Source organism: Neolamprologus multifasciatus, chromosome 15 (genome assembly GCF_963576455.1).
Source record: "Neolamprologus multifasciatus chromosome 15, fNeoMul1.2, whole genome shotgun sequence".
NCBI classification, from domain to species: Eukaryota; Metazoa; Chordata; class Actinopteri; order Cichliformes; family Cichlidae; genus Neolamprologus; species Neolamprologus multifasciatus.
Window position 1 is genome coordinate 37,120,854 of NC_140453.1, and position 27,220 is coordinate 37,148,073.

General features: G+C 39.8%; 1 protein-coding gene across 4 annotated transcripts; it reads right to left on the bottom strand.

Annotated features, from left to right (window-relative positions):
* Nucleotides 1-407: 407 nt before the first annotated feature.
* map3k7 (mitogen-activated protein kinase kinase kinase 7) lies at nt 408-27,220 on the bottom strand. Of its 4 annotated transcripts, none has more exons than XM_085133156.1 (18): nt 26,927-27,220; nt 26,299-26,369; nt 26,070-26,180; nt 25,918-25,983; nt 25,793-25,838; nt 23,209-23,347; nt 21,888-22,012; nt 20,928-21,056; nt 20,471-20,601; nt 16,306-16,387; nt 12,238-12,368; nt 11,733-11,880; nt 10,881-10,961; nt 7,591-7,658; nt 6,888-6,987; nt 4,263-4,324; nt 2,208-2,323; nt 408-1,956 (listed from the first exon to the last, which is right to left on the bottom strand). In XM_085133156.1, exons 2-18 carry the CDS (start codon nt 26,362-26,364, stop codon nt 1,776-1,778), a joined length of 1,782 nt encoding a protein of 593 aa, XP_084989282.1. In that variant the 5' UTR covers nt 26,365-26,369; nt 26,927-27,220; the 3' UTR covers nt 408-1,775. The 4 variants fall into 4 exon arrangements, with proteins under 4 accessions (XP_084989282.1, XP_084989280.1, XP_084989281.1 ...); XM_085133154.1 differs by having other exon boundaries at nt 26,299-26,418; nt 26,927-27,219; XM_085133155.1 differs by lacking the exon at nt 26,927-27,220 and adding an exon at nt 26,553-26,920 and having other exon boundaries at nt 26,299-26,418.

Genomic DNA, 27,220 nt, shown 5'->3' on the forward strand with positions numbered 1-27,220 from the left:
TATAGTTTTAGACAGCAGCCAACTGACCTGTCTGTGTTTAAGATGGACTACTTGCTGCCAGTACTGCCTTTTATGTCACCCTGAGTCGACTTATTGGGTTGAAATCTCTCTTACTGTAGCAGGACTGTTGTTACTAAAGTAAGAGAAGCCAGGAATGAAAAAGGAATCTTGGGTATGTTGGACATGATTGTACAGGTTGGGTGTGTTTTGTGAATCTGTATGTGGGTTTGTTACATTTTTAAATTTGTTAGATTTGTCATAAAAAAACAAACAAAAAAATCAGAATAAAGTGTCCACCTTGAAAGATGACCCCCATGTTAAAATGTCTAACTGTATAGCCTTAAAACGTATATTCTATTGGTTTTAGTCTCTGTAGTTTCATCCTTCATAATAACACACACATCACATCGTTTCACCATTTTGTTTATTTCATAATGCCTTCCTTGATGTCATATGCTGCATCCCCTTCCCAATAACTTATGAAACATTTCGAAAAAGAGGTGTGTGTGTGTGTTATAATTCAATCTCACGAGGAGGACTTAAAAAGATGTTGTTAAGTCTTGGATGTTTAAAACCAGAACCAGTATAATGAGAAATACAATTTGAATATAACCTGATTAAATAGCAACTGTGCAAAAATACTTACGAGATGTGAGACACCAAGAAAAAAAAGTACATTTCATAGTTCTGGGAATAAAGCTGCTGGCAGACATTTACATTATCAGTTCAACGATACACATCTATCTCTCTTCTTTCCGTTATTATTTCATTCATGTCAGTAGATCAAAAATATCTTAAAAAAAAAACTTTTATCCCCACTAAATATCACATAACACAAGCACTTAAAATGCAGGCAACTTCTAAGGCAACATGTGAACTAAAAACAACCTCTACTGTATAGGGAGGTGACCCTCCTCTATTTTGTCCGTTAGGCCATCCACAGACCAGATAAAATATGTCCTATTGCAAACAAATGACACAAAGTGAACTACTGAATAGAAAAGACAAAACGCAAAACAACACTGAGGTCAAATAAGAAGGGATACCACAGCTCCTTGTGTTTACTCTGGAAGCTAGCCCACTTTTTAATGTGTATTTTAATGTGAAGCTCTTCCTTCTGCTGACACATCTGACTGGAGGTCTATGGAGAGGCTCATGCTCACAATTAAAAAGGTAGAGATAATGGGTGAATTTAAAAAGGGGCTATGATTTGGATAACAGGGATACCTAGCACGCACTGCAGAAAGATTTTGTTGCACATTCTGCTTCAAAGCCTTTGTTTTGAGTTTCACATTCTGAGGAGGATGGCGTGGCCGTTAACCACTGAGGAGCGCAAACAGACACTGACTGGTTAGCCCACAGGCCCTGAGAGCAAACACAGAGAAAACACAACCTGCGTCTCATCAGCAAGTTGTCTCGGTCATAGACGTCGGCCACCTCGCTCCGTCCTGAAGCGCAGTGGCGGCAGCGACAGTGTCTGGGCTCATCTGAATGGAGGACCAGTGATTGTTTGGTCTGCGCTCACAGAAGACACTGTGAGGATGTGCAAATGTATGTACAGGAGACAAAGGTTTTCCTGTTGGGTCTACAATGCAACATGCAGCAGACAGTAGAATAGAGGTCTCTTTCCAAAGCTGGACTGGGAGCAGTGTATGTGCAGAGCAGATGATGGGTAGTGTTGCAGTGCAATATTGAGGAGCGCAGGAGGGTGAAGGTGAGGAGGGTGGAGGTGATGAGGGGGGGTGAGGAGGGGGAGTGGCAGAGTTTGTGTCTCATCATGAAGTGCCCTGTCTCTTCTGTTGCTGAACCCGGATCAGCTCCAGCTGTTTTTTACACTTCTGGTAGTATGTGGACAGACTCTTATTCTCCTCCAGCAGCTTTTTGTGCTCCTGCACCAGACGGGACGTGTTCTGCTGGTCCTTTTCGTCTTGGTCCAGTTCAGCAATGAGCTCCTTCCTGTGCAGATAGTCGGGGGGGCTGCGTTTTTAGGCATGTCATTTTCAACATTATGTTACGAGATTATGCATGCAGCTTTGGTAGCTTTTATGCAATTAAAATTTTAAACATTCACACATTACAGCTGTGAGATTTGGCAGTCAAGACACAATGAATAAGCATCTTCCACTGGGGTTTATGTGAGGTCTTTGAATAAAAGTGAATTTAAGAAAAATAATTAAGCAACATTTGACTTTAGTCACTACACTTACTTCCTTTGGATTAGCAAGGCAATCTCAGTTTGCACTTTCAGGTATTCTTGGGCCATCTTGCAGTGTTGCTCAAAAACAGCCATGGACTCTTTGGAGTTGGGACAGGGAGCAAGGGGCTGGAAATGAAAATGGACACTGTTTAAAAATATTCTGCTCAGGCATTAGTGTCAGCTAGTGCGTATTTAAATTTACATTACTCTGTTTACAGAGCATCATGTCCTCAGGGATAATAATAATAATCTAATCAAATCAAAATGTATTTATATAGCACATATTAAAAACAACAAAGTTGATAATAGTGTTTCACAGTCAGTAAAAGCATGAGGCAATTAAAACAAAACAATAAGAAAACAGGGCAGGAAACAATAGGTGACAATACAACAAGCCAGATAACAGCCAACTAGTTAGAATCAAAAGCCAAAGTAAAAAGATGGGTTTTAAGACTGGGTTTAAAAGACTGGATAGACTCGGCGGTCCGAATATGAACAGGGAGATTATTCCAGAGTCTAGGTGCCACGGTTGCAAAGGCCCGGTCACCTCTGGACTTCAGTCGACACCTAGGTTGTGCTAGGAGCATCTGATTGGAAGATCGTAGTGCTCTACTGGGATTCTACAAATAATAATAATAAAGATAATGAGATGGCTGATGTCCCATGGCCTCAGTCGCCTCATTGCTAAGTGCCTCGAGGCAACTGTTGTTGTGATTTGGCACTATAAAAATAAAACTGAATTAACTTGAATTGATACCAGTGCAGCTGAGCCGCATCAGATTCAATACAGCATTTACATTACAAAGCAAAATTCAATTCAATTTTATTTACACAGGGCCAAATCACAACAACAGTCGCCTCAAGGCGCTTTATATTGTAAGGAATACCCTACAATAATACATACAGAGAAAAACCCAACATTCATATGACCCCCTATGAGCAAGCACTTTTGGTGACAGTGGGAAGGAAGGGTTATTTACTAGGGGTGCAACTATACTCATATCGGTATTGAACCGTTCGATACAGTGCTTTCGGTATTGTATTGTATCGAACAATACAAAATTTTTAATTTATTTTATCAACTTTTCTTCTGACAATGCTGTCTGTGTTGAGAGCTCAGTGTATCTGCGTTCAACTACTCCGCCTAGGCTCCACTGTCGAGCGCAGATCCACTGAGCTCAGCACAAGCTAGCGAGACAGAAGGTAAGCTCGTTGCAACATGGCAACTTCCTCAACGCTAGCCGAAATTGAACCTCCCCCACCCTCATTCAGATCTGGCGTTTGGAACTATTTTGGTTCAGGTTACCCTGATGGTAAGCGCGACATGGACAAAAGTAAAACAGTATGTTGGATGTGCCACGCAATGCACAATTACATTGTTGGGAACTAGTGCGTTAGCGCAGTTAGCTCGTTAACGTGTTGACGCCATCCAGCCCCACACACGGGGCGATCCGCGGTAACTCGTTAACGGAGATTTGCCGCGTTATAGCATTAATGTCATTTTAATGAGATTAACGCTGACAGCACTAGTGGGAACACAACGAATATGACTGCACATTTACGCCGACATCATCCTAGTGCAAAGACAAGTGGAAGCAGACAAAAACAACAAGCATGCATGCTACAAACTTTACCCGAGTCATTTAGACAGCCGTTAGCACGTGATTCTCCTTATGGGGACTTGATATGTTTAATATGCTGCTGAGAATATACCCCAGAAGAAGTGTATAGTACAGCTTTTATTTTGGAAAGAGACATTTCTCTGTAATAAACTCTCTTTTCCAAAGATGAGTGATTTCTCGATCAGATAGATTTATTTATTTTTTCTTATTTTGTTGTTTCAGCAACATTAAATTTAAAAACTGTACTTTTGAGTTAAAATATATATTTATAATTTTAATAAATAACAAATTAAAAAGGCATGAACAGTTTTTTGTATCAAAAACATTTCGCACCGTGACACCAAAGTATCGAACCGAACCAAACCGTGAATTTTGTGTATCGTTGCACCCCTATTATTTACACATCAATGCATTGTGTGCAAGTGCCTGATAGGATGGTGTACCTGCAGCTGATGGTCTAGGGTGAGATAAGCCATGGGAATGGAGTTGTCTGAGCCATTTGTATCTGAGGGGAGAAAGAGATATCACAGTCTGTTTTGGGACTTCATAGTAACAGAAATGTCAGAAATTAGCAACACATGTCCTAAACACATCTTTGGCCAAAAAACAGAAAAATCATTTTCATTTATAAAGGTAGCCTGAATGAGTTATAAAGTTTGGCCACAGTGATATTGATGGTGGTATAGTCATTGTGTTTAATAGATGTGTAATAAATCACTGAGGGGTACAATTGTTCAGTCTGACATTTGACATGGATACCTCAGTGGGAACAGCTGACAAGAAGTTCTTCGCAACTTAACTTTTTTGATATGGTCCAGAAAGGATTTGTTTCAATTCAGTTAGACTGTCATGGATTTGGAAGAGGAGAGCTTTTTGAGGATTACCAATTAGCAGTTTTCATCAGAAACTGTGATGCCAGGAGTTCCCAGCTGTTACTGCACATGATTACATGAGTTCACTATCATGAACTGAATTACTAACAAAAGAAAAAGAGCAAAATGGTAATTAACGGCTCGTTTTATATGTGTGTGTGTGTGTATATATACACACACATGTACATGGATGACATCAAGCTGTATGCCAAGAGTGAACGAGACATCGATTCACTGATCCACACCACCAGGATATACAGCAATGACATTGGAATGTCGTTCGGGCTGGAGAAGTGTAGTCGGATGGTAACAAAGAGAGGGAAGGTAGTCAGAACTGAGGGGATTGAACTACCAGAAGGCAACATTGCAGACATAGAGGACAGTTACAAGTACCTGGGGATCCCGCAGGCGAATGGGAACCATGAAGAGGCCGCTAGGAAAGCTGCAACCACCAAGTACCTGCAGAGGGTCAGGCAAGTCCTGAGGAGTCAGTTGAACGGTAAGAACAAGATCCGGGCCATCAACACGTAAGCCCTGCCCGTGATCAGGTACCCTGCTGGGGTAATAGGCTGGCCAAAGGAGGAGATAGAAGCCACTGACATAAAGACAAGAAAGCTCCTTACCGTGCATGGAGGGTTTCACCCCAAGTCCAGCACCCTGAGGCTGTACGCTAAGCGGAAGGAAGGGGGCCGGGGACTGGTGAGTGTCAGCACCACAGTCCAGGATGAGACAACAAACATCCAAGAATACATCATGAAGATGGCCCCAACTGACAGCGTGCTCAGTGAATACCTCAGGCAGCAGAAACCCAAGAAAGAGGAGGGAGACGAGGAACCATCATGGAAGGACAGGCCCCTGCACGGTAGGTACCACCGGCAGATAGAGGAGGTGGCTGATATCCCGAAATCCTACCAGTGGCTGGACAAAGCTGGACTGAAAGACAGCACAGAGGCACTAATCATGGCAGCACAAAAACAAGCTCTGAGTACAAGATCCATAGAGGCTGGGGTCTATCACACCAGGCAAGACCCCAGGTGTAGGCTGTGTAAAGATGCCCCAGAGACAATCCAGCACATAACAGCAGGGTGCAAGATGCTAGCAGGCAAGGCATACATGGAACGCCATAACCAAGTGGCTGGCATAGTGTACAGGAACATCTGTGCCAAGTATAACCTGGAAGTCCCGAGGTCAAAATGGGAAATGCCCACAAGGGTGGTGGAGAATGACCGAGCTAAGATCCTGTGGGACTTCCAGATACAGACGGACAAAATGGTGGTGGCTAACCAACCGGACATAGTGGTGGTAGACAAACAGAAGAAGACGGCCGTAGTGATCGATGTAGCGGTTCCGAATGACAGCAATATCAGGAAGAAGGAACACGAGAAGCTGGAGAAATACCAAGGGCTCAGAGAAGAGCTCGAGAGGATGTGGAGGGTGAAGGTATCGGTGGTCCCCGTGGTAATCGGAGCACTAGGTGCGGAGACTCCCAAGCTAGGCGAGTGGCTCCAGCAGATCCCGGGAATAACATCGGAGATCTCTGTCCAGAAGAGCGCAGTCCTGGGAACAGCTAAGATACTGCGCAGGACCCTCAAGCTCCCAGGCCTCTGGTAGAGGACCCGAGCTTGAAGGATAAACCGCCCGCAGGGGCGTGCTGGGTGTATATATATATATATATATATATATATATATATATATATATATATATTTTTTTTTTTTTTTTTTTTTTTACAGGTAGCTCGTGACCTTGTTGTGGTACCCAGGCATGTGCAGGAGGATGTGGCCTCATAACCAAATCTGTTGCCTGCTACAGGCTACTGCATACACTGGATTGTGTTGAAGTTAAGATGTTACTTTTACCAGATGAACCTTTTCAGACCAAATTTCTTGTGGCAGCAGTCTTTAGACATGAAGTAGTCTTGCTAGTATGAATGTTTAGAGCTTTGGAAGTGAAATTCATGAAACACATGGTTTCATATGTTCACTCCTAATAATACTTTCCCAATGTGGCAGTCTGAGACTTAATACTTACAATAATTATATAATAATTTCTGTACTGTTGCTCATAATTTCAAACAAATAGCTTGCAAAAACTTTTCAACAGTGATTCCCTTCTCAACTGTGGCTGTACATTGGGTGGCACTACCCAATGTAGTAAACAGTAGTTGACTGTAGTGGAATTTGTGCAGTTGTGATTACCTGTGGGGTCATCGGGGGAGAAATAGCCCCTGCCACTTGTCTTGTCAGGCGGCATCATTCTCACACTTGGACTGGAAGATCGACTGCTGTTCCTACTCCCCTGCAAAGGACACAAAAGAAGCCAAAAAGTCAGTCACACCCTTCAAGTCTCAGAGTGAGAAAATGACATCTGGACCAAAATATGAGGAAAATAGTGCACTCATTGTAGACCACATGGAGACATTTTTAGTAATGTCATGTCTTTGAAGATGCTCCACAGTGTTTTGTTAGCAGCAATAGTGAAGAATAATGAGCGCACCATTCAACAGCCACTTTAGGCATTTCTGTCACTTCAGCTTAAGCTTGATCTGTGTCCCACAATGTGGCTGTTATGCTTTAAGCTTGACACAAAAGTACTGTGCACTCTGATTGTGCAGGTTTTAAGTTTACTAATGAATCTAATGCATTGATACTTTAATGGTATAGTAGACAATCGCATTATGCTGTGACGTGATCTGTGAATATGGTTTTGTTGAACTGCTAAGGACTGAACAGTTACGCTATAATTCTGGGCACACCATAAAGAGCGTGAAACTAGAAAAGCTAACTGTTATCTTTCAAACTAAAAAATGTGATTTAAGTTAGATCTCTTTAAACTCTCAACCCCCAAAGACACTAATCATCAAAAAGCTAAAACCTCACAGGTCCTCTGCATATGTCTTACCTGGCTGGATTCTGTGCCGATGCCTGGCAGATCCTGTACAGACCGACGTCTCTGAGAGTCACATGTGGCTGTGAAAAGGGTAAAGGACAGACAAGAGAAAGAGTGAGACCTCAAGTACTATGGATAGTGGTACTGGGGGACTAATCCCTGTGCTTGCTTGTGGCTTGACGGGGATCCAGACCCACAGAGCCATACTGTAACAGTTGCACTTACTTAACCATCATGAGCTGTGGTGTGGTGGGAGCATAACCAATCCATTCAATTCTATTTATGTTGCGCCAATTGTTCAAGGTTCACAATATTGTAATGTAAAGACCCAACAATATTAGAAAGAAAGCCAAACAATCACCCAACTCCCTGTAACAATCCCCCTAGCAAGCACTTGGCAACAGTGCGAAGGAAAAACTCTGTTTTAACATAAAGACACCTGCAGCAGAATCAGACTCAGGGATGGGTAGGAGAGAACAAAAACAGTGGGGCTATAAGTAAACGCCATTGACAGAGAACACAGCATACACACAAACCACCACTCCAGACAAAAATACAAAAAAGGTTGTTGGGGGCGGCTCAGACAAAAACACAAAATGTCACAGTACTCCTTCTAGTAATCAGCAATTCATCTGCTGTTCAGGTTAACACTATGCCAGGATGACATTAGGTGCAATCAGAACAGCAGCTCGATCACCTTGCAGGAACTAAAAGACTCTTCAGTTGCATGCAATTTCAAGTTCTGACAGAATTCCAGTGTTTTCTCCACACATGTTACACAGAGTCACAAACTAGCACCAAAACATGAGTGCAACCAATAGTACATGGAGTAATACTACTACCACTCCTCATAATAATAGCACTAATAATTTCCATATCTGTCTTTAGGAATAACAGTCACTCTGAAGCTAAGAGTTGACAGTTGGAGCAACAACATGACAATTAGCCACAGGTACTAACCTAAAATGATATTTTATTAGCAGGCAGGTCCCTCTGGGCTTCACACCAAAATCAACTAAGCTCTGAATGGAATTAAACTTTTTAGGACTCCCAAAAATGCTAAATATTATTCAAGACATCAGACTTTTGACATTTTACCAACATACCATTAATCTGTATTATATATGGTCACAATCTCTGAAATGGCAATGTTAAATGGGAAGTGGGACAAGTCTAAGATAAAATGTCCTCCTGTTAAAATAGCCCCCCAAAATTAATGGTGCCTCACGAAAAATGCTGCATTACCCTTTTTTTTTTAGTTTTATTGGTTGCCTGGGGTTCCAAAATGAATGCATTCTAGTATTGACTTGCAAGTCCATTACCATGGCTATCAAAGCACCAAAGCATTCAGTTCACCCCTATTTAATTCCAGTCAGCAACCTCCAGCAAGGGGACACGTTTTTCTTCTAGTGATTGCGGTTGCTGGTGTTTGTTATCTAATCTCTAGGACAGTGTGACAGGGCCTCTAAATAATAATACATTCATAATGCACTGAAAAAAGCAATACTTGTAATCAAAGTTATGGCAAACAATTAACGATTAAAAATATGACATTTTGCATAAACTTTTCAACAAAAAGCAATGACATGTTGCAACCAACACATTTTAAAAACGCACAACTGCTTGGCAAGTAGTTTGCAGACTGGTCAGCATCTTCTATGCAAACTGTTGGCGACCTGCTAGTTACCAAAGAAATCCCCAGGAAGTTTTTGGTGTAGAACTGTATACATCTTTGCAACTAATATCACATGAAAGACTGGCAGCAAAATCCAGCAATCGCCTGCCAAACTGGTCACGGGGGTCAGTGGTCAATTAAGTCTTTAGGTCTGCGTGGATGGCTCTATAGCAATGAGTCTCACAGCAACCATTTGCAACTGGTCGCAAGTCACGACCAGTGCAGACTTATTTTGGTGGATTTGACTGATCTCTAGGCCTGTATGATTCACAATTAACTGACGCCTAAAACAAACAAACAAATAAATAAATAAAATAAGCGATATCAACTTTAACACCACCCACATGGCAAAAGGATTCTTCTATAGTCAGGACATTCCCCAAATTTCTAATTTACAAGCTTGAAAAGTGATCCTATTAAGACTGATTTTTAGTTTTAGAGTTATTGGTTCTATTACTAGTTAGATAACATAAACTAATATAAACCTATTGACTGCAAACAACCAACCTGATGATGTCATGTTCTGTACTGACAAGATGACACTAAACATTTTTCAAATATTTTAAGCACTTACTTCTTAAATGCAGTCACATAGACTATGTTACACATGTAACGTTTCACAGATCAAAGCAGACCCCACGGTCGGGTCACTCACTCACCACCAACGTGATCGGTTTGGTGGTGAGTCAGCGGTGATCTGGAGGGATCATGGAAAAGTGACTTGATGAAGATCAGACCACATTTTACTGACACTCATTACATAAATTGGGTTTTTTTTTTTCCTTGTACAGGTTTGCAGATCCAAAGGTGCGTGCCTTACCATCTATAACAATTCCATGCTGACTCCCTGCACCACTTGATTAAATGAAACACTTACTCAATGTCTCTCATATATCTTCAAAATAGAAGTATTTCTGACAGGCAGAGCTGTCCCCATTCCCTTTGATCCATATCTCGACTTATAATAATAGCTCTGACCCTCACTGTGAGGGAAATTAATCAAAATGACTTTTTTCAAAGTGGATGTGGATGGATGGAAAGTGAGTGAGAAATGGGAAAAAAAAAATAGCCATGCTTTCTCAATGTCCTCTAAGCATGAAAGTCAAGGACAAGCTCAAATGCACTAATTTATTACTGCTACCTGTGATTTGCTGCAGCCAAGCCAGGGACATAAGAGACAGGAGAGGGCCAGGACTTAGGAAAGTTATCTCATCTATGTCAACATACTGACTATAATGTACTGATTAACAACCACTTGCTTTTAGTGGACAAATATGCACACAGCTCCAATAAATGTGTTGATAACAGATGAGAAAACTTCAATATTTTACTAAAAACAAACAAAGAAAAAACAGAAAACAGGACATGACACAGCTATGATGTATGTAACTCCAAAATCAGCTTCAAGGACTTATGTGTTTTTTGTTTTTTTTTTAAATTTTGGTTTGTGTTTTTAAATCAGAGCGCAAATTCGAAGAAAATTTAAATGTTATGAACATTATCTGCATTCTTGAGGGGATCATGTGGAGTGACACACAAAAGAAAGCCATGTCTGATGATAGTAACCCACAGGCTCATTCAAGCCAGTTCCAGCGTGTCACCGGAAAGACCAGTAGTCCAGTGATACCTGTAACGACGATCTTGGGGACATCCAGTATGGTTCCGAATGATGCAGTTTTACGGTGGCCTCGCTTATACGGGGGGTTTGCTGCAAAAACACATATACACATATAGCTGCATACAGGACAAGCATGCCCACAGCTGGACTGCAAAGGTGGGCCATACACATGCAGAACATACGTGTGCATGCAGAGGAAACATGCACCATGTTCATTCCAGGAGCTGTGAATCAGTACTGCATAGACAGTCAGCAGAGAATGCACTACCTTCCTCAGCACAGACAAGAGCAGGCATTTTGCTTTTTGGAAAAGTTCAACAAGGTGATCTGAGAACAGAGTTTTCAATAATTAAATGTTAGAAACCCCAACCACTGAAGCTATATTTAATTGTGAACAACATTTAAAACAAACGAACAAACAAACAAGAAAGAAAACTGACAGACATTCACATTGAAATCGAAACTACACCAGAGGAGTTCTTGATTTAGTTTCTCTATGACAGCACGAGTACATCTGCTGAAAGGAGATTAGCGACAGCTGGTTTCGAGAGGCCCTATCTTCAGAGACATATTGACACTTTCATGAGGAATCAATCTTCAATTCAAAGTGATGAAATCACATAAAAGGGCGACCTAGGTGCCAAGAAAGAAGCTTCCGGACTGGACCAGCAAAGACTGCCTCAATATTAATACTGCATGCACTCACTTTTTTTTTTCTTTTCTTTTTTTCTTTTTTTTAAATTTGAAGTAATGGCATGATCAGGCCAATATGCTTTGTTAAGCTTGTCTTTTTTTTCTATTTCTTTTTCTTTATAAATGTATTTGATGTATTGATTTGTGCCAAGTTTTGTCTGGCATTACCTGCAGGTGCAAACTGCATCTTGGGCTCCAACTCTGACAGGTCAGCACTCATTCTTTTGCTGTCAGAAGAAGACAGGCACTGTGTTCGTGCTGACAGACTCTCAACGCTGCCCCCTCTGGAAAGAGACACATTCCTTAATGTGTCTCCCTGAAAGACAAACACGAAACTTTTACTGAACCACAGAAGACTGTATTACAAAGGAGGATTAGGTGCTTATCAGTGCAACTTTATGGCTGACTCTGGGTTTTCAGTGTTCTGCAAACCTGGGATATACATATTTTTACCAGTCAATATAACAGATAATATAAAAAATTGCCCTTTAAGGACCTTTTTGTTTGTTTCATTGTTCATTGACATATGCATTATGTTGAATCCAAACTATGTAAAAACTATGTTAAAAAAACACCACAACACAGAAACCAGCAGAGTTGTCAACAGAAAACAAAAAAATAAAATAAATCATTACATGTACAGTAAAAACGTCCCTTTTTAATATGGTCTTACCTTTGGCTTGAAATGAGGTGCAAACTGAGGCGTAATCTTAATAGTGTCATTGCTCCCTTGAGAATCACTGTGCTCCATGTTCCCATCACTTCTGTAGCTTGTGCTGTTACCAGTGTAGTCTACATATGAACCTGTCATTTCAATAGACACAGGACAGGACAGAAGTTAAATTTATTTATCAGTTTTAATAACAGGACAGCAAAGCAGACAGGAAAGGAGCGATCGAGAACAAGACTGCAGTAAATTTTTGGCATAAGGGCTATCTGCTCAAATTTATACTGGCACAGGGACAGTTTCAATATTTTTTTTAAATATACACTTTCACCGGTATTGCATCTTTACATTAACTTTGTGGATTTTTGTTGTCTTTGAGTTTTCAAAACACTGAAAAAAAATCAAATAATGAAAATAAAGAACTAACAGACAAATATAGAAATCTGAAATAGACTGAAAATATTACTACAATGTATTTTCCTCTGCTTAGTTATATGCTTAAATTTAGGTGCTTGTCTCATTTGAGTTGAGGCTGTATTTGAATCATCTTGCCACGGCCATCTCTATGGAGGAGTTGGGTGGGGGCAGAGCATCTGTGGCTCCTGGGAGAGGTGGGAGGCTCATGTGTACTTACAGTCAGGTCCATAAATATTGGGACATCGACACAATTCTAACATTTTTGGCTCTATACACCACCACAATGGATTCCAAATGAAATGAACAAGATGTGTTTTAGCTTTTATTAGAGGGTATTTACATCCAAATCAGGTGAATGATGTAGGAATAACAACAGTTTGCATATGTGCCTCCCACTTGTTAAGGGACCAAAAGTAATGGGACAGAATAAGAACCACAAATCAAACTTCCTTTTTTAATTCTTGGTTGCAAATATTTTGCAGTCAATCACAGCCGGAAGTCTGGAACACATAGACATTACTAGATGCTGGGTTTCATCCCTGGTGATGCTCTGCCAGGCCTCTACTGCAACCGTCTTCAGTTCCTGCTGGTTCTTGGGGCATTTTCCCCTCAGTCTTGTCTCCAGCAAGTGGATGCTCAATCAGTTCAGGTGATTGACTTGGCCATTGCAAAACAGTCCACTTCTTTCCATTCAAAAACTCTTTGGTTGCTTTTGCAGTATGCTTTGGGTCATTGTCCATCTGCACTGTGAAGCGCCGTCCAATGAGTTCTGAAGCATTTGGCTGAATATGATCAGATATTATTGCCCGAAACACTTCAGATTTCATTGTGCTGCTTTTCTCAGCAGTCACATCATCAATGAATACAAGAGAACCAGTTCCACTGGCAGCCATACATGCCCACGCCATGACAGTTCCACCACCACTGCTCTACCTCCTGGCTGTAGCTCAGGAGGTAGAGCAGGTCACCTACTGATCGGAAGGTTGGAGGTTCGGTTTCCTCCAGTCTACATGCCAAGTATCCTTGGGAAAGATACTAACCCCAAGTTGCTCTCTGATGCATCCATCGGAGTATGAATGTGTGTGAGTGTAGTTAGAAAGCACTCAGTATAGAGGTAGTGCTTGTGAGAATGGGTGTGACTGGGTGAATGTGGCGTGTTGTATAGAGCGCTTTGAGTACTCCGGGAGAGTAGAAAAGCGCTATATAAGAATCGGTCCATTTACCATTTACCATGCTTCACTGATAAGGTGGTATGCTAAGGATCATGAGCAGTTCCTTTCCTTCTCCATACTCTTCTCTTTCCATCACTCAGGTACAAGTTGATCTTGGTCTCATCTGTCCATAGGATGTTGTTCCAGAACTGCGAAGGTTTTTTTAGATGTCGTTTGGCAAACTCTAATCTGGCCTTCCTGTTTTTGGGGCTCACCAATGGTTTACATCTTGTGGTGAACCCTCTGTATTCACACCGGTGGAGTCTTCTCTTGATTGTTGACTTGGACACACATACACCTACCTCCTAGAGAGTGTTTTTGATCTGGCCAACTGTTGAGAAGGGTGTTTTCTTCACCAGGGTAAGGATTCTTCGGTCATCCACCACAGTTGTTTTCTGTGGTCTTCTGGGTCTTTTGGTGTTGCCGAGCTCACCGGTGCGTTCCTTCTTTATGAGAATGTTTCAAACAGTCGTTTTGGCCACGCCTAATGTTTTTGCTATCTTTCTGATGGGTTTGTTTTGTTTTTTCAGCCTAATGATGGCTGGCTTCACTGATAGTGACAGCTCTTTGGATCTCATCCTGGCAGTTAACAGCAACAGATTCCAAATGCAAACAGCACACTTGAAATGAACTCTGGACCTTTTATCTTCTCATTGTAATTGGGATAATGAGGGAATATAACACACCTGGCCATGGAACAGCCAAGAAGCCAATTGTCCCATTACTTTTGGTCCCTTAACAAGTGGGAGGCACATATGCAAACTGTTGTAATTCCTAATCCTGATTTGGATGTAAATACCTTCTAATAAAAGCTGACAGTCTGCAGTTAAAGCACATCTTGTTTGTTTCATTTGTTAAAATTGTGTCGATGTCCCAATATTTATGGACCTGACTGTATGCCACACTGATTCAGTGCTGGTCCTATAAATTCACAAAAATGCCACACTTCTGTGTTCTCTGTTCAGTGTTACTGTTACTGCAACCTCAACTGCACTGAAGCATTTGTGATGACTGGCAATGAGTCTTTTACAGCGCTGTGGAGAAATCTTGGCCCACTCATCTTTGTAGAATTGTTGTAATTCAGCCTCACTGGAGAGTTTGAGCATGAACCGACTTTTTAAGGTCATATCACAGAATGGCAATCAAATTCAGTTCAAAGCTTTGACTAGGCCACTCCAAAGTCTTCATTTGTTTTTTCTTATATCATTCAGAGGTGGACTTGCTGGTGTGTTTCGGATCATTGTCCTGCTGCAGAACCCAAGTGGGCTTCGGCTTGATGGCTGGACATTCTCCTTCAAGGATGATTTGGTAGACAGCAGAATTCATGGTTCCATTTACCATAGAAAGTCAACAAAACAGCTCCACACCATCATACTACTACCACCATATTTTACTGTCGGTATGATGTTCCTTTTCTGAAATGCTGTGTTAAAGTAATGCAAGATGCAAGGGGACACACTTTTGTCTCATGAGTCCACAGAGGATTTTCCCAAAAGTCTTGGGGATCATCAAGATGTTCTCCAGCAAAACTGAGAAGAGCCTTTATGTTCCTTTTGTTGTCTCTTTCTTCTGGTGGAGTCATGAATACCGGCCTTAACTGAGGCATACAGTTCTTCTGATGTTCTTCTGGGGTCTTTTGGGACCTCTTGGATGAGTCGTCACTGCACTTTTGGGGTAATTTTGGTCATGTGGCCACTCCTGGGAAGGTTCACCACTCTTACATGTTTTCCCCATTTGTGAATAATGGCTTTCACTGTGGCTTGCTGGAGTCCCAGAGCTTTTCTATTACTATTATTGTCATTTTATATTATCGTTGTGTTTACTTTTATCCTGTTGCTAAACTAATTTCCCTTTTGGGACAACAAAGAATTTGAGTTGAGTTGAATTGAATTAGATATGGCTTTATTTAGTTTGTCATTTGTTCCTGAATTTTCTTGGATTGCGGAATGATGTCTGGCTTTTGAAGATGTTTTGGTGTACTCCACTACTTATGTACTTAGGAACATCTATCATACTGCTTCATGCTAATGGTAATCCAGCTGCTAATGTTATGTGTACCGGCCTGAATTTTACTGCAATCATTTGCCCACAAACTTAAGCCAAGGCTGCTTTCTTTTGAAGGTATATTATTCTGAGAACTTCTAAAACACATGTGACCTTGAGCTCAGTACTGGGCAACTGTATAAATACTAGGATACACTGGAGTTGCTATGCTGGTCAACAACATGCCGCTCATGGTACACCTTTGTGAACATCCATGGTATTTGTGCAGGCAGAGAAAACAGTTTGAATTAACAAAGGAAAAAATCCTATGTGGTAGAAGAAGTAAGTTAACGACGCACATAATAGTTTTTCTGTAAAGAAAAGCGATTAGCAGCAGTAAGAGGAACTAGATTTAAACATAATCTAGAACGTCATCTTCACACGACCTTAACATGAGATGTACCTGTACTAGTTGCAGAGTTGCTCTGTCCCTCATCTGAATACTGGTATGGATACTGAAGGGGTTCATCAGACCCTGGGAAGTACTGCAAAAAAAATGAAAACAACACATAATGTTGGGAGTTCTCAACTCAGGCTTACTATGAATGAAAAAAATCCTATTAGTATAACTAATTCAGGAGAGTAGGACTTGGTGATATTTTGAGACATAATATATGTATTATGTATATATATGGAACGTTTAAGCTATATTTGGCTTAATGTTACAACCTCAAACACTAAGAGAACATTAAGAATGAATCTACCAGAGATCACTGACACAAAGCCATTCTTTACCTTTCAGAAAAGAGATAGGGTTGATCTACTGCTGAGTGACCTTCGTTTCTATAGATCTGACACTATATAGCACAGTATATATGAATAAAGATGTGGTTTGTTTAGAATAGTATCATGGTTTTTCAAACATATGAATGATGTATTTTAAAAGTGTTATAAAATAATACACAAGACTATCTATAATTTTCATAATTACATCAATGTTCAAAAAAACTGTTGGTCACCAGTGCTACCCCACAAGCCTCTTAGTATACACGTTTGGTATCAATTACAAAATCCTACCTCCACTCATCTGCTTTTACACTAGGGGTGGGTGATATATTGAATATACTTGATGTATCGCAAGTTTTTCTATGTAAGACTGTTAAAATGGTGTTAAATATTAAATGTGCCGTAAAACTATTGCCGCAAACGGAAGCAGTAGCACAAATGTATTCCAACAGCCGAAAAGTCATCCACTGCAAGATGAAGAATGTTTTAAACTCTGCATGTCAACATCTTCCCACACACCAAAGAAAACGTTAAATAAAACAGCTGTGATACCTGTGACTGTTCTTTGGCAATCGTTTTTATAGTCACTGTCTAGACGTTTTTTTCCTGTAATTTGGGGTCATCACATTTTAATTTTACTATTTTTATATATTATAAGCACAAAAGAACAATTTCAATTGTTTTATTATTACTCTGTCCTTTTTCGTTATGATCTTTTGTTTGCTTTTTAAAGGTCTAGTGTTGACCACCTACTGTGACAGTATTGTCATTGGTCAAAAACCTCTGCGTGCAACTGATGGTTAAAAAAAAATGGTTTAAATAAAACATTTTAATTCATTCAGATTTCTTGTATTCAAAGCAGAAAAATAAATATTGAATGAGCATACCAGTGCAAATTTAGGCACTATATGGTTGAAAACAATTTTTGTTTTTTGGAGGTTATTTAAACATATTGTGATATATATTGTGTATCGTGATGTAATCAAAAAAATATTGTGACATCAGATTTTCCTCATATTGCCCAGGCTTAGTTCACACGTATATAAACGTCCCATTCTTAATTCATAGCGTTTAATATGATGTTGGTCTGCCTCCTGTATAGGCCTGCACAATAAATCGAAAATTTATTGTCATCGCGATATCAGCCTGTGCGATGGGCCCATCGCAAAAGACGGCGTAAACTGCGATAATTGGGTACCTTGTTTACACACGTGCTTTAAAGAATTTACCAATAAAAGAACGTGACGAGAATGCTACTGACTATGAACTCGTAGCTAAAAATAAATAATAAATAATATTAATATAATAATATATATAATAATAAATAAATAAATAAATAAATAAATAAATAAATAAATAAAAATAGTACATCGCTTAATTGGAGGTACTTTGGATTTGATAAAGATGACGTTCTCCAAATACTCTGCAAAACTTCCTGAACACTCGTGGCAACCACCAGAGGAAACACAACTAATCTCCACCATCATCTTCAATACAACCACAGAGAACTGTTTGAAGAGTTCCAGAAAGACAGGGCTAGCCAAACAAAGGTTGCTAATGTTAAGACAAAGAGCACAGCAATCCAACAGCAGTCTCTGTATCAGATTTTTCAAGTGGAACTCCTTATGAGAAAACGTCGAAGCGGTATAAAGAAATAACAGAGGCCATTACACATTTTTTGGCTAAAGACATGATGCCTATAAATACAGTTAGCAGAGAGGGTTTCACCAGTCTAATACATAAAGTGGACCGGAGATACCGCATCCCATGTCGCCATTCCACAAATGTACGAAACATGCCGCAAGACCGTCATGTTTGAACTGAGCCAAGCTGAAAACTACGCAAGCACTACAGTAAAGTTTCCTCTCCAGTTTTGACTTACATCATAACTACTTGGTGAGTGGTAAAATGATGAACAACTGCATTGAGATCATTTGCAGTATAATTTAAGTTATGTTTATTTAAAACTAATGATAGAGACCGGGAAGGATGTCTTTCAGAATTTTTTTTTATGGGGGTAATGTTTCAATGTTAAAGTGCACTTTGTTGTTACACTGCTCATACAGCAGCTTTCTTTAAATAAAACTGTTGCAGTAAAAAGGAAATTATGTATTCATTTTTTTTTGTTTTGCTATTTATTTTATCGCAAGTCATATCGTTATCGCAATACTGATCACAGTAATCGCACATCGCAGGTTTTCCTAATATCGTGCAGCCCTACTCCTGTAGCTATAACAGCTTCAACTCCTTTAGGAAGAATTTCCACAAGATTTATTCCTAATCGCTTCCACTTTGTTATGATACCACTAACAGTTGACTGTGGAATATTTAGTAGCAAGGACATTTTTGTTGCACACTTGGAACCCTATCGCGATACCATATTGGAATACACCGAGCTCCTGAGAGTGCCCCATTCTTTCACAAATGGTGTATATATCAGCCTAAATGCAAAACAGACTAAACTGTTTTCTTTCATGCTAGTGTCCACACCCTGGTGCAAAATTTGGTTGCTTGGTTTTAATGAAATTATTAATTTTGAACGGCAAAAATACAGCTGCTCAATTCTTTTTGAAAAAGCAAAAAAATCTGCACAACTTCACCATTTAATACTCGTCGCCTGTTTACTTCCCCCTTGACCGGAGAGATAGAGGGAGAGATGGATAGTGGTGTCATAACTAGGGATGGGTACCGGTATCCGGTGCCATTATGGCACCGGTTCTGACATAAACGGTAGTAACCAGACCGAAAAGCAGTGCACATTTCGGTGCTTTATTTCGGTGTTTTTTTTCCCTGAGATTTGATACACTTCAGATTCTAGCCAATCATTTTATGTTTCCAAGAATGGTAGGTGGGTCCAGGTACGTACGTTCTTTTAGAGCAGAGCTACAGATTAAAAATGCCCAAGGCGAAGCGGTCAAAAGTCTGGCTGTACTTCACAGCAAAAGATGCAAACTCAGCAGCTGCAACAAGTGCTTTAAGGTGATACTGTGCAAAGGAGGTAACACCTTGAATCTGATGAAACACCTGGCGACGCATACCGTTTTTTTTTAAGCCGAGAAATGCACCGTACCTACTACGTGTGTGGTGCCTGTTATCGGACCCGGAGTTATCAACATCCCCCAAGAACCCGAAGAGGAGAGTCCTGGCCCCTAGCCCTGCCAGTGTAGCAGAAATGATGACAGATGATGATGGCAGCAGCAGCCATTCTTCTCTGCGTGAGTAGCTTAATGTTGTTTGTGTGTAATTGTACATTAATGCATGTAAGGTAAACTAGCAAACACCGTCGTAGTTACATGCGGCTGTCTTCTTGTTTGATGGCAGATACTCCCTTGACCCTGGCCAAAAAGGCTAAAATGACCAAAGAAAAATTGGAAAACAGTTAAACATGAGAGGTTGTTGGACAAAGTTTGTGTTTTTTCCATTGTTTAAGCACTGCTTCCAGCCAAGAGTGATACCATATATGACCTATAGCTGCAGAAAAGGCTAACATTGTTATCTTTTTACAAAAAAACAGATAAACATGAGAGGTTTTTGGACGAAGTTTGTGTTTTCCATTCTTTAAGCACCGGCACCGTTTCAAAAGTACCGGTTTGGCACCGGTATCAGATAAAACCTAAACAATACCCATCCCTAGTCATAACATCTCTGGACTGGTAACTGCCATTAATAAACTAATATGCTTAAAATATATTCGACCAGCTACTTTTTCTGGTGCCGACAAGCAAGGACAACAATGATTAAACATTACTGTCAGCTAGAGGTGTACATCCCTAATTTTAACAAACTGATGAGACCCCCGGAGACTGCAATTTAATAAAAGCCATATACACAAGGCAGAATACCTTCATTAGATGAGTCATGATTTTCACTATCTCTTCCATGGAAGGCCGCTGAGAGGGGTCTTTGGACCAACAGCGAGTCATTAGGCTTTCAATGGGCTTGGGCAAATTCTTGATTAAAGGTGGTCTTGTGCCTGAATGCAATAAAAAGAAATAACTCGTCACACGCAGTTACAGGGAAAGACATATCTGCATCACACAACACAAGAGAAATAAATATTATATATTACTGCCTCCAATTTCTTGAGTCAGTAGTGCTGCATCCAGGATGCAATAAATTGCAAGGAGAGCTGAAAAGGTCAACATGTCTTTTACCCCCTCTGCCAACATCTTTATTTTGACAATCTTGTAGCATGCATGCCTGAGCACTCTTAGTGGCCGACAGCTGGATGTGACCTCTGCATCACCCTCCACAAACAAACACACAGACACACACAGTCAGACAGGAAGAGTGACTCACCATTGTGCACAGCCCACATAATGCGAAAAGCTGGCCCTCCGATTTCATCGAAGGGCTTCCTGCGGGTGATCACCTCCCAAAGAATGATTCCCCAGCTGAACACATCACACTTCTCGCTGTAATTGCTGCCTGTGAGTAGAAAGAAACCCACAGCAACACTTAGGTCCTTTTCAAAGAGGGGAAAAGGCTCAGTCTGACATCGCTGACTGATAAAGGAAATTCTCTGCGGAACATTTGACAAGAGAGCGAGGAATGTGCCTGGCAAAGACAGCAGCTTTTCTCTTGCTTTCAGTGGGGAGGAGGATGAAAATAAGGGAGCCATTTTCACCAAGGAACGGCTCCTGTGTTGCTTAATTATGGAGCCTGTTATTGAAGAATTAAAGTGCACATCATACACCTATTTCAAACTTGCTGTGCTGGGTTTTTCTGATAACATTCCACAGTGATGCAAATTAGTTGTGAAGGGTTCACTGAGGGGGCAAAAGCGGGTTGTTTAATTGCACTGGAGTCTTGTAACGCGCATCCAAAAACAAGGCAATGACTAGGAGTAATTCATCTTTCCCTGTGACATCCTCTAATAAGTCTCTTAATGTAGACTTACATTAGGCTCTTGGTTGTGTAAGAACAAAAATTCTGCATTTACAGAAGAAAAGCCAGTACAGCATGACTCCATTCATCATCTCACTGTCACTGGTTCGGCAGCTACAATCAATAAATAAGAGTATGCGGAAGTAATATATAGTAATATATATTACTAATAATAGTAATAATAATAATAATAATAATAACAATAATAATAATAACAATAATAATAATAATAATAATAGCAGGACCCATCTCCAATTAGATGAAACATGACAAAGATGATGAGGCTGAGGTAATTACAAAAACACATCTCAGTTTTTCTTGGTCAAAAAATAGGAAAACATTTCAAACAGCTGTAATGCTTCTCATATTTGCCTTCAAATACTTCTGGGGCCATCCATGCTGCACTTCCTTTGTTGTTGGTCATGTGTGTCTGAATGTCACATGCTGTTCCAAAGTCACAAATCTTCAGCACAGTGCCTCCTGCCACCAGAAGTAGACTGAAATAAGGAAGACATACATCCTGTTAGCAGCAAAAAAGTGCCTTGAACTAAACAACATAGGACTAACTGTAACTAACTTCAGCCCGGTTTGGTTTAAAATGTTTCTTTTTAAAAAGTACTAGAGAAATGACAGTGCTCGACTCTTACGACTGTTTGAGACAAAGGAAATTCTATAGTAATAATGCAGGAAATAAATTCCTGTACAATATTGGATAGGTGACAATTTGTGACTATGAGAGGCTTCATTAATCCTATAAACTCTCCAAATGATCTACATGGAACAGGTAAGCTGGTCCTCTCTTCCTACAGGATACTACTAGTAATAGGTTAGTTTCCTTGCTTTTTTTTTTTTTTTATAAATTAATGCTGGAAGTGTTGCCTCTGGTCCTTCCGAGACAATGGAATATAATCCAGATATCACAACATATTTCATTAATTACTGCATCCTATATAGCAGTAAACAATTCCATCAAATCTACCACTATTCTGTATTTCCACGTTTTTTTTTTTTAGTGCAACACATTTAAAGGGTTTCCACAGAAGAAATGACCATGCAATAAGAATAAAGACAGTCTTCACATAATAATGGGATTTCCATCCTGTGTGGATGCCCTGCAAAAGTTGGCATTTATAGAGGGTGTGTTAGTCTGAACCAGCTGTTATAAAGAAGATGTGAGTAACTCTATAGATATGCTGGTAACACAGGTTTTCTTCATGGTATTTACCACTTCCTTTGATCTGGATTTTACATTGCTGGCATGTGATGCCATTCCCTGAATCCTGAAGCTGCCAGATTGAATTGCAACTACTGCTTTTCATTTCCCTTTTTCCATAATCAATGAGAATATAATCTGGATAAGCCCAAAACAAAATGTATATCGAAGTAAATAATGTCTTTACACCTTCCCATTTTGCCTGTATCAGACACATCCAAATGTTGTTCATTTATGGCCAAAATGTTTTGGCTAGTTATTTAAGGGTTGGAGTACACTGTCTTGCTAATTTCTTCTTCTTCTTTTTTGAAAAATACAGCATTTTATCAAATTCTCTAATAGTAGGATTTGTATCATGAGAGAGAAAGAAAATGATATATTCTGAACATGTCACAATTCCAAACTTTCATTAGCATCCTAAAAGGTAAATAAAAAATTGCTGGAAACATAAAGGAGTGTGTGAGGTGAAAAGGTGCATACTTGGGTGGTTTGAGGTCCCTGTGAATGAGAGCCTTTGGTTTCATGCCATGGAGATAGGCCACACCCTGGGAACACTGTAAACACCAGCTCATAGCATGGGAAGCAGTGTAATAGGGGAGGGGTTCAGCACCATGCAGTACTGTGGACAAGAAAACACGGTCTCAAACAGCAACCACAGACAGCATACCTTCAAACCAACTAGGCAAAGTGTGGGGTCCCTATAGTAATTATGACACTGTCATATGGACTGAAACACCCATGTGCATTTTCACTATAGCTTCTTTAAGAGTACTGACAAAAAGCTATTACTAGCCCTCAGTATCCCAGCAGATGCACCTATGTTATAAATTTGAAACAGCCTGGTGTTATTTTCACAAGGGGAAGAGTGTTACATTAACAGCTTCCAAGACATAATTTAGTATTTTTGACACCAGGAGGAACAGAATATCTGTAAATAATGATCATTATTATACAATCATATTTAAAAATATAATTCACATTAATGTTTTTATTTAAATGACAGCAGCATGTTTAAAAATGCTGGAGAAATATCTTACAACTTACTAGGTTAATTTGAAATTCAATCGAGTATTACAAGACATCCCAGGAGTGTATATTAGTTCACCAATCAAAATAAAAATAAAAATGAGTGTTTGTCAACATAAAATTTCAAACTCATTGGGGATATTATCATTACTGATTATCAATAAAGGGTGACCCTTAATAAACATTCTGTCAACCAAAAATGTTCACCCGAACACCTAACAGATACAAGGCCTAAGCACACGAAGAAACATATATGCACATTAAATACCCACAATGACCCTCTAACAGCATATATATTTTTAAGAAAAAATTATAATATTAATGACATTAATTTTAAGTAACTGATAAAAGAATAATGTGTATTTTCTCATTCAACCATATACATGCGACCTGACTCTGTAGTAAGACTAAACTGCCTAGAGTCTCATTTGCAGTGGAAAAGAGGTTGAGGTTCAAACTCTAAATTTGCAGACATCCAAAAGCATTGTTTCAACAGTATTTTATGACTGGATTTCAAAGAGTCAGCATATTTCACCATGAAATGTAATCACAACACAAACACAACTGAGCTATCTGCAGCCTTGTTAGAAAAACTCACTTTACACTTTATTTTGTCCAAATGTATTCCGCAAAACTAATTTCTAACTCATCTTCACGCAGTCATTTTTACACTATCATGTCCACCATGATGCCATTGGTGTAAGCATATTTCCATCATCACAACAATTGCCAGCCAAAGTCGGAGACCAGGAATTCCATTTGCGCACAAACACACGCAATATCATCAAGAACAAAAGGACTTTTCAATAGTTCTCAGCATTTGTTATATTTGCTTCACTGCCCGCAATGTCCCACAAAACTATGTCCACAAATGTAGTTTATGAAAATTTTTTATAGGCAAACCACTAAGAACCGGAAACTACTTTGTCCCAAAACCTCATCCAAGCAAACCTGATAGCTACAAGGGGAAAACCCCCAACTCACTGAAGTGTGACCTAGCAATTCAGCGAAATTTGCCCCCATAACAATTCTGGCAAATTTTAAGTACAACTGAGCACAGAATATTTTATGAACATGATACAAATTAGCACTAACAGTGCCCTCCATAATGTTTAAGCACAAGCTTTTGACGTTTTGTCTCTGAATGCTACCCAAAATGAATTATAAATAAAACAGTTGTGACTGAAGTGGAGACAGCTTTAATTCAATTTCTTTTTTAAACAAAAATATGGCTTCCTTCTTGAGTTATCACATTCACAAGATTTTCAAAAACTTGACCTCTGACCTTGACCTTTCAGTCGAGGTGACAGAGATTTAAATTTGTCCCCCTTTTGCAGAGGAAAAGGGGGACAAAAAGCCCTCACCTGGCCAGGAAACTGGCCCTCACCTGGCTGGCTGCTCCCCTCTTATTTCATGATATTTCATTTCTGAAGTGTTGAATTTGCTTTTCATGGTTTTTCACTGTATGAAAGTTAGGGGAAAAGAGATTTCGCAAGAAAGGGAGGCCATCAGTAGGCGGAAAAATTCAAATAAACCTGCACCTATCTGACATCCAGTAATCCCAGACTCTGCTGCTACATGACAACAAATTGCTTATAAAAGTACTCATGGTAAACATAAGAAACAACAAGCCTAGATATACATAGGATAAGTCTTTTAACTTATTTGAAAATGAGGCTGTAAGAAATATATGTATGTAATTTATTTGCAGAAGGTTCAAATACTCAATTTTCATTCTTACTGAAAATGTTAATTTAACTGTCTTAACTGTACGCACACAAATTATTTTATTACTGATCGATTTTATACCCCATCAGCTCCCAGGTTTATCTGAATATTTAATTATGTGCATGTAAGGGCTGCATGTCGCTGTGCAAACATGGACTTCTAACGAATCAGAAAAGTGGCTGAACATGCAAACAACTGGAGGATCAACTCAACAGGGCTGTGTCTGTCCAAAGCCGTGTTCATTACTAGCAAAGCAAAATAAATGGTGTAACACAACCATACTGTTTTCTATTAAAACATATTGACTCACCATTATATAATGATCCACCTTCTGCATATTCCATCACAAGGCAAACCTGAGGTGGAAAGAACACCATCAAAAACTCAAAATCAACCAAATAGACCAAATAGTCATTGTTATCCTAATGAACTTACTGGACTATTGCAAGAGCCATACAGTTTCACAATGTTGGGGTGATTCACACGTGAAAGTTGTCGGAGCTGGAGATGAAAAGGACAGGTTACACACAGGCAGGCTGTTGAAATAAACTTGAGAATATTTCAATAATACCTCAATAAAAAAATACCTCAACAATAAAGGCTTTCCTCTCTGATTCACTCTCAATAGTCTTGATTGCAACATCTTTTCCTTTCCATTTGGCTTTGCAGACGACCCCAAAAGCTCCTCTCCCCACCACCTGAGAACAGGTAGTTAGCATCAAAGTTACACTCACTAGGTAAGAGCTTCATCGAGCTGATACTAACTCTTGTCATGCGCTAGTGACACGAAAAACAGCAAAAATAATCCCAAGTTACCTCCTCAACTTCAATGTCCTCATAATTGATTTCTTCAAAGGGATACCCAGGTGGTGTTTCAAGCATTTCCGCTGGTGGTAACGATAGAGACATTACTAGCTTAGGTCAGCTAGTAACTTACTATGAAAACGAGCAAACAACACATAGGTGAAAAGCTCAATATTAATAAATAATAAATAAATCAGCACAAGGATACTTAGATAGGTTTCAAGACATCAATTGCAATTACGCAGTCGTATTTTTTATTTTTTTACCTTAACTGCGTAATTATGACTGATGCCGTAAGGAGACATGGCTACTCAATAAAACAAACACGTTACAGCCTTCAAAAATGGCAAATTGTCAACCTTCGCCAGCTGTCAAGCACCGAAAAACGGATCGGCGTTAGCCTACCTACTGTCAGTTCCCTTGATGCAGTCAAGGCTAACCGCATAGCATAACTAGCTCAGTTATGCAGCTGCTACGAAAAACTACTGGAGAAAATAAGTGTTTAAAGTTAGCTTTTAGCATAATTAAAGATCTAGGACGACAGAATAAGACTACACCATTCCTCACCAGAGTCTGACACTGTCACAACACAACCTTAAAAAAGACAAGCAATTCGAGGCCTGTTAAAATAGCAGCTTACGTTAGCTGGCTGGCCCGGTTGCTAACGCTAGCTACCAGGACTTTCTTAGCTTCAACAATCCAACTCTTCGTAGATGACTTGTCACCAGTGCCGGTTATGTGGACATGGGGATATTTTCTACTATTCATGTAAGAAAAAACCTGGAATAACGTCCATTTTTATAAAAACTGTTTTGTCTATCCACTTGACAAACAAGCATAACTTTTTGACAACTTGTGTAGCTGGCTTGCTAGGAATGTATTTTGATTCTTCGCAGGGGAGAGGGGGAGCTCCACCAGGAAGTGTGCGCGTATT

Coding starts and splice junctions, on each gene's coding strand:
- map3k7 (XM_085133154.1), bottom strand. CDS start 26,391: ATGTCTCTATCGTTACCACCAGCGGAAATGCTTGAAACACCACCTGGG. Junction 25,984..26,069: donor GGAAAGCCTTTATTGTTGAG/GTATTTTTTTAT, acceptor TTTCATCTCCAG/CTCCGACAACTTTCACGTGT. Junction 11,881..12,237: donor CACCTCATTTCAAGCCAAAG/GTAAGACCATAT, acceptor TTTGTCTTTCAG/GGAGACACATTAAGGAATGT.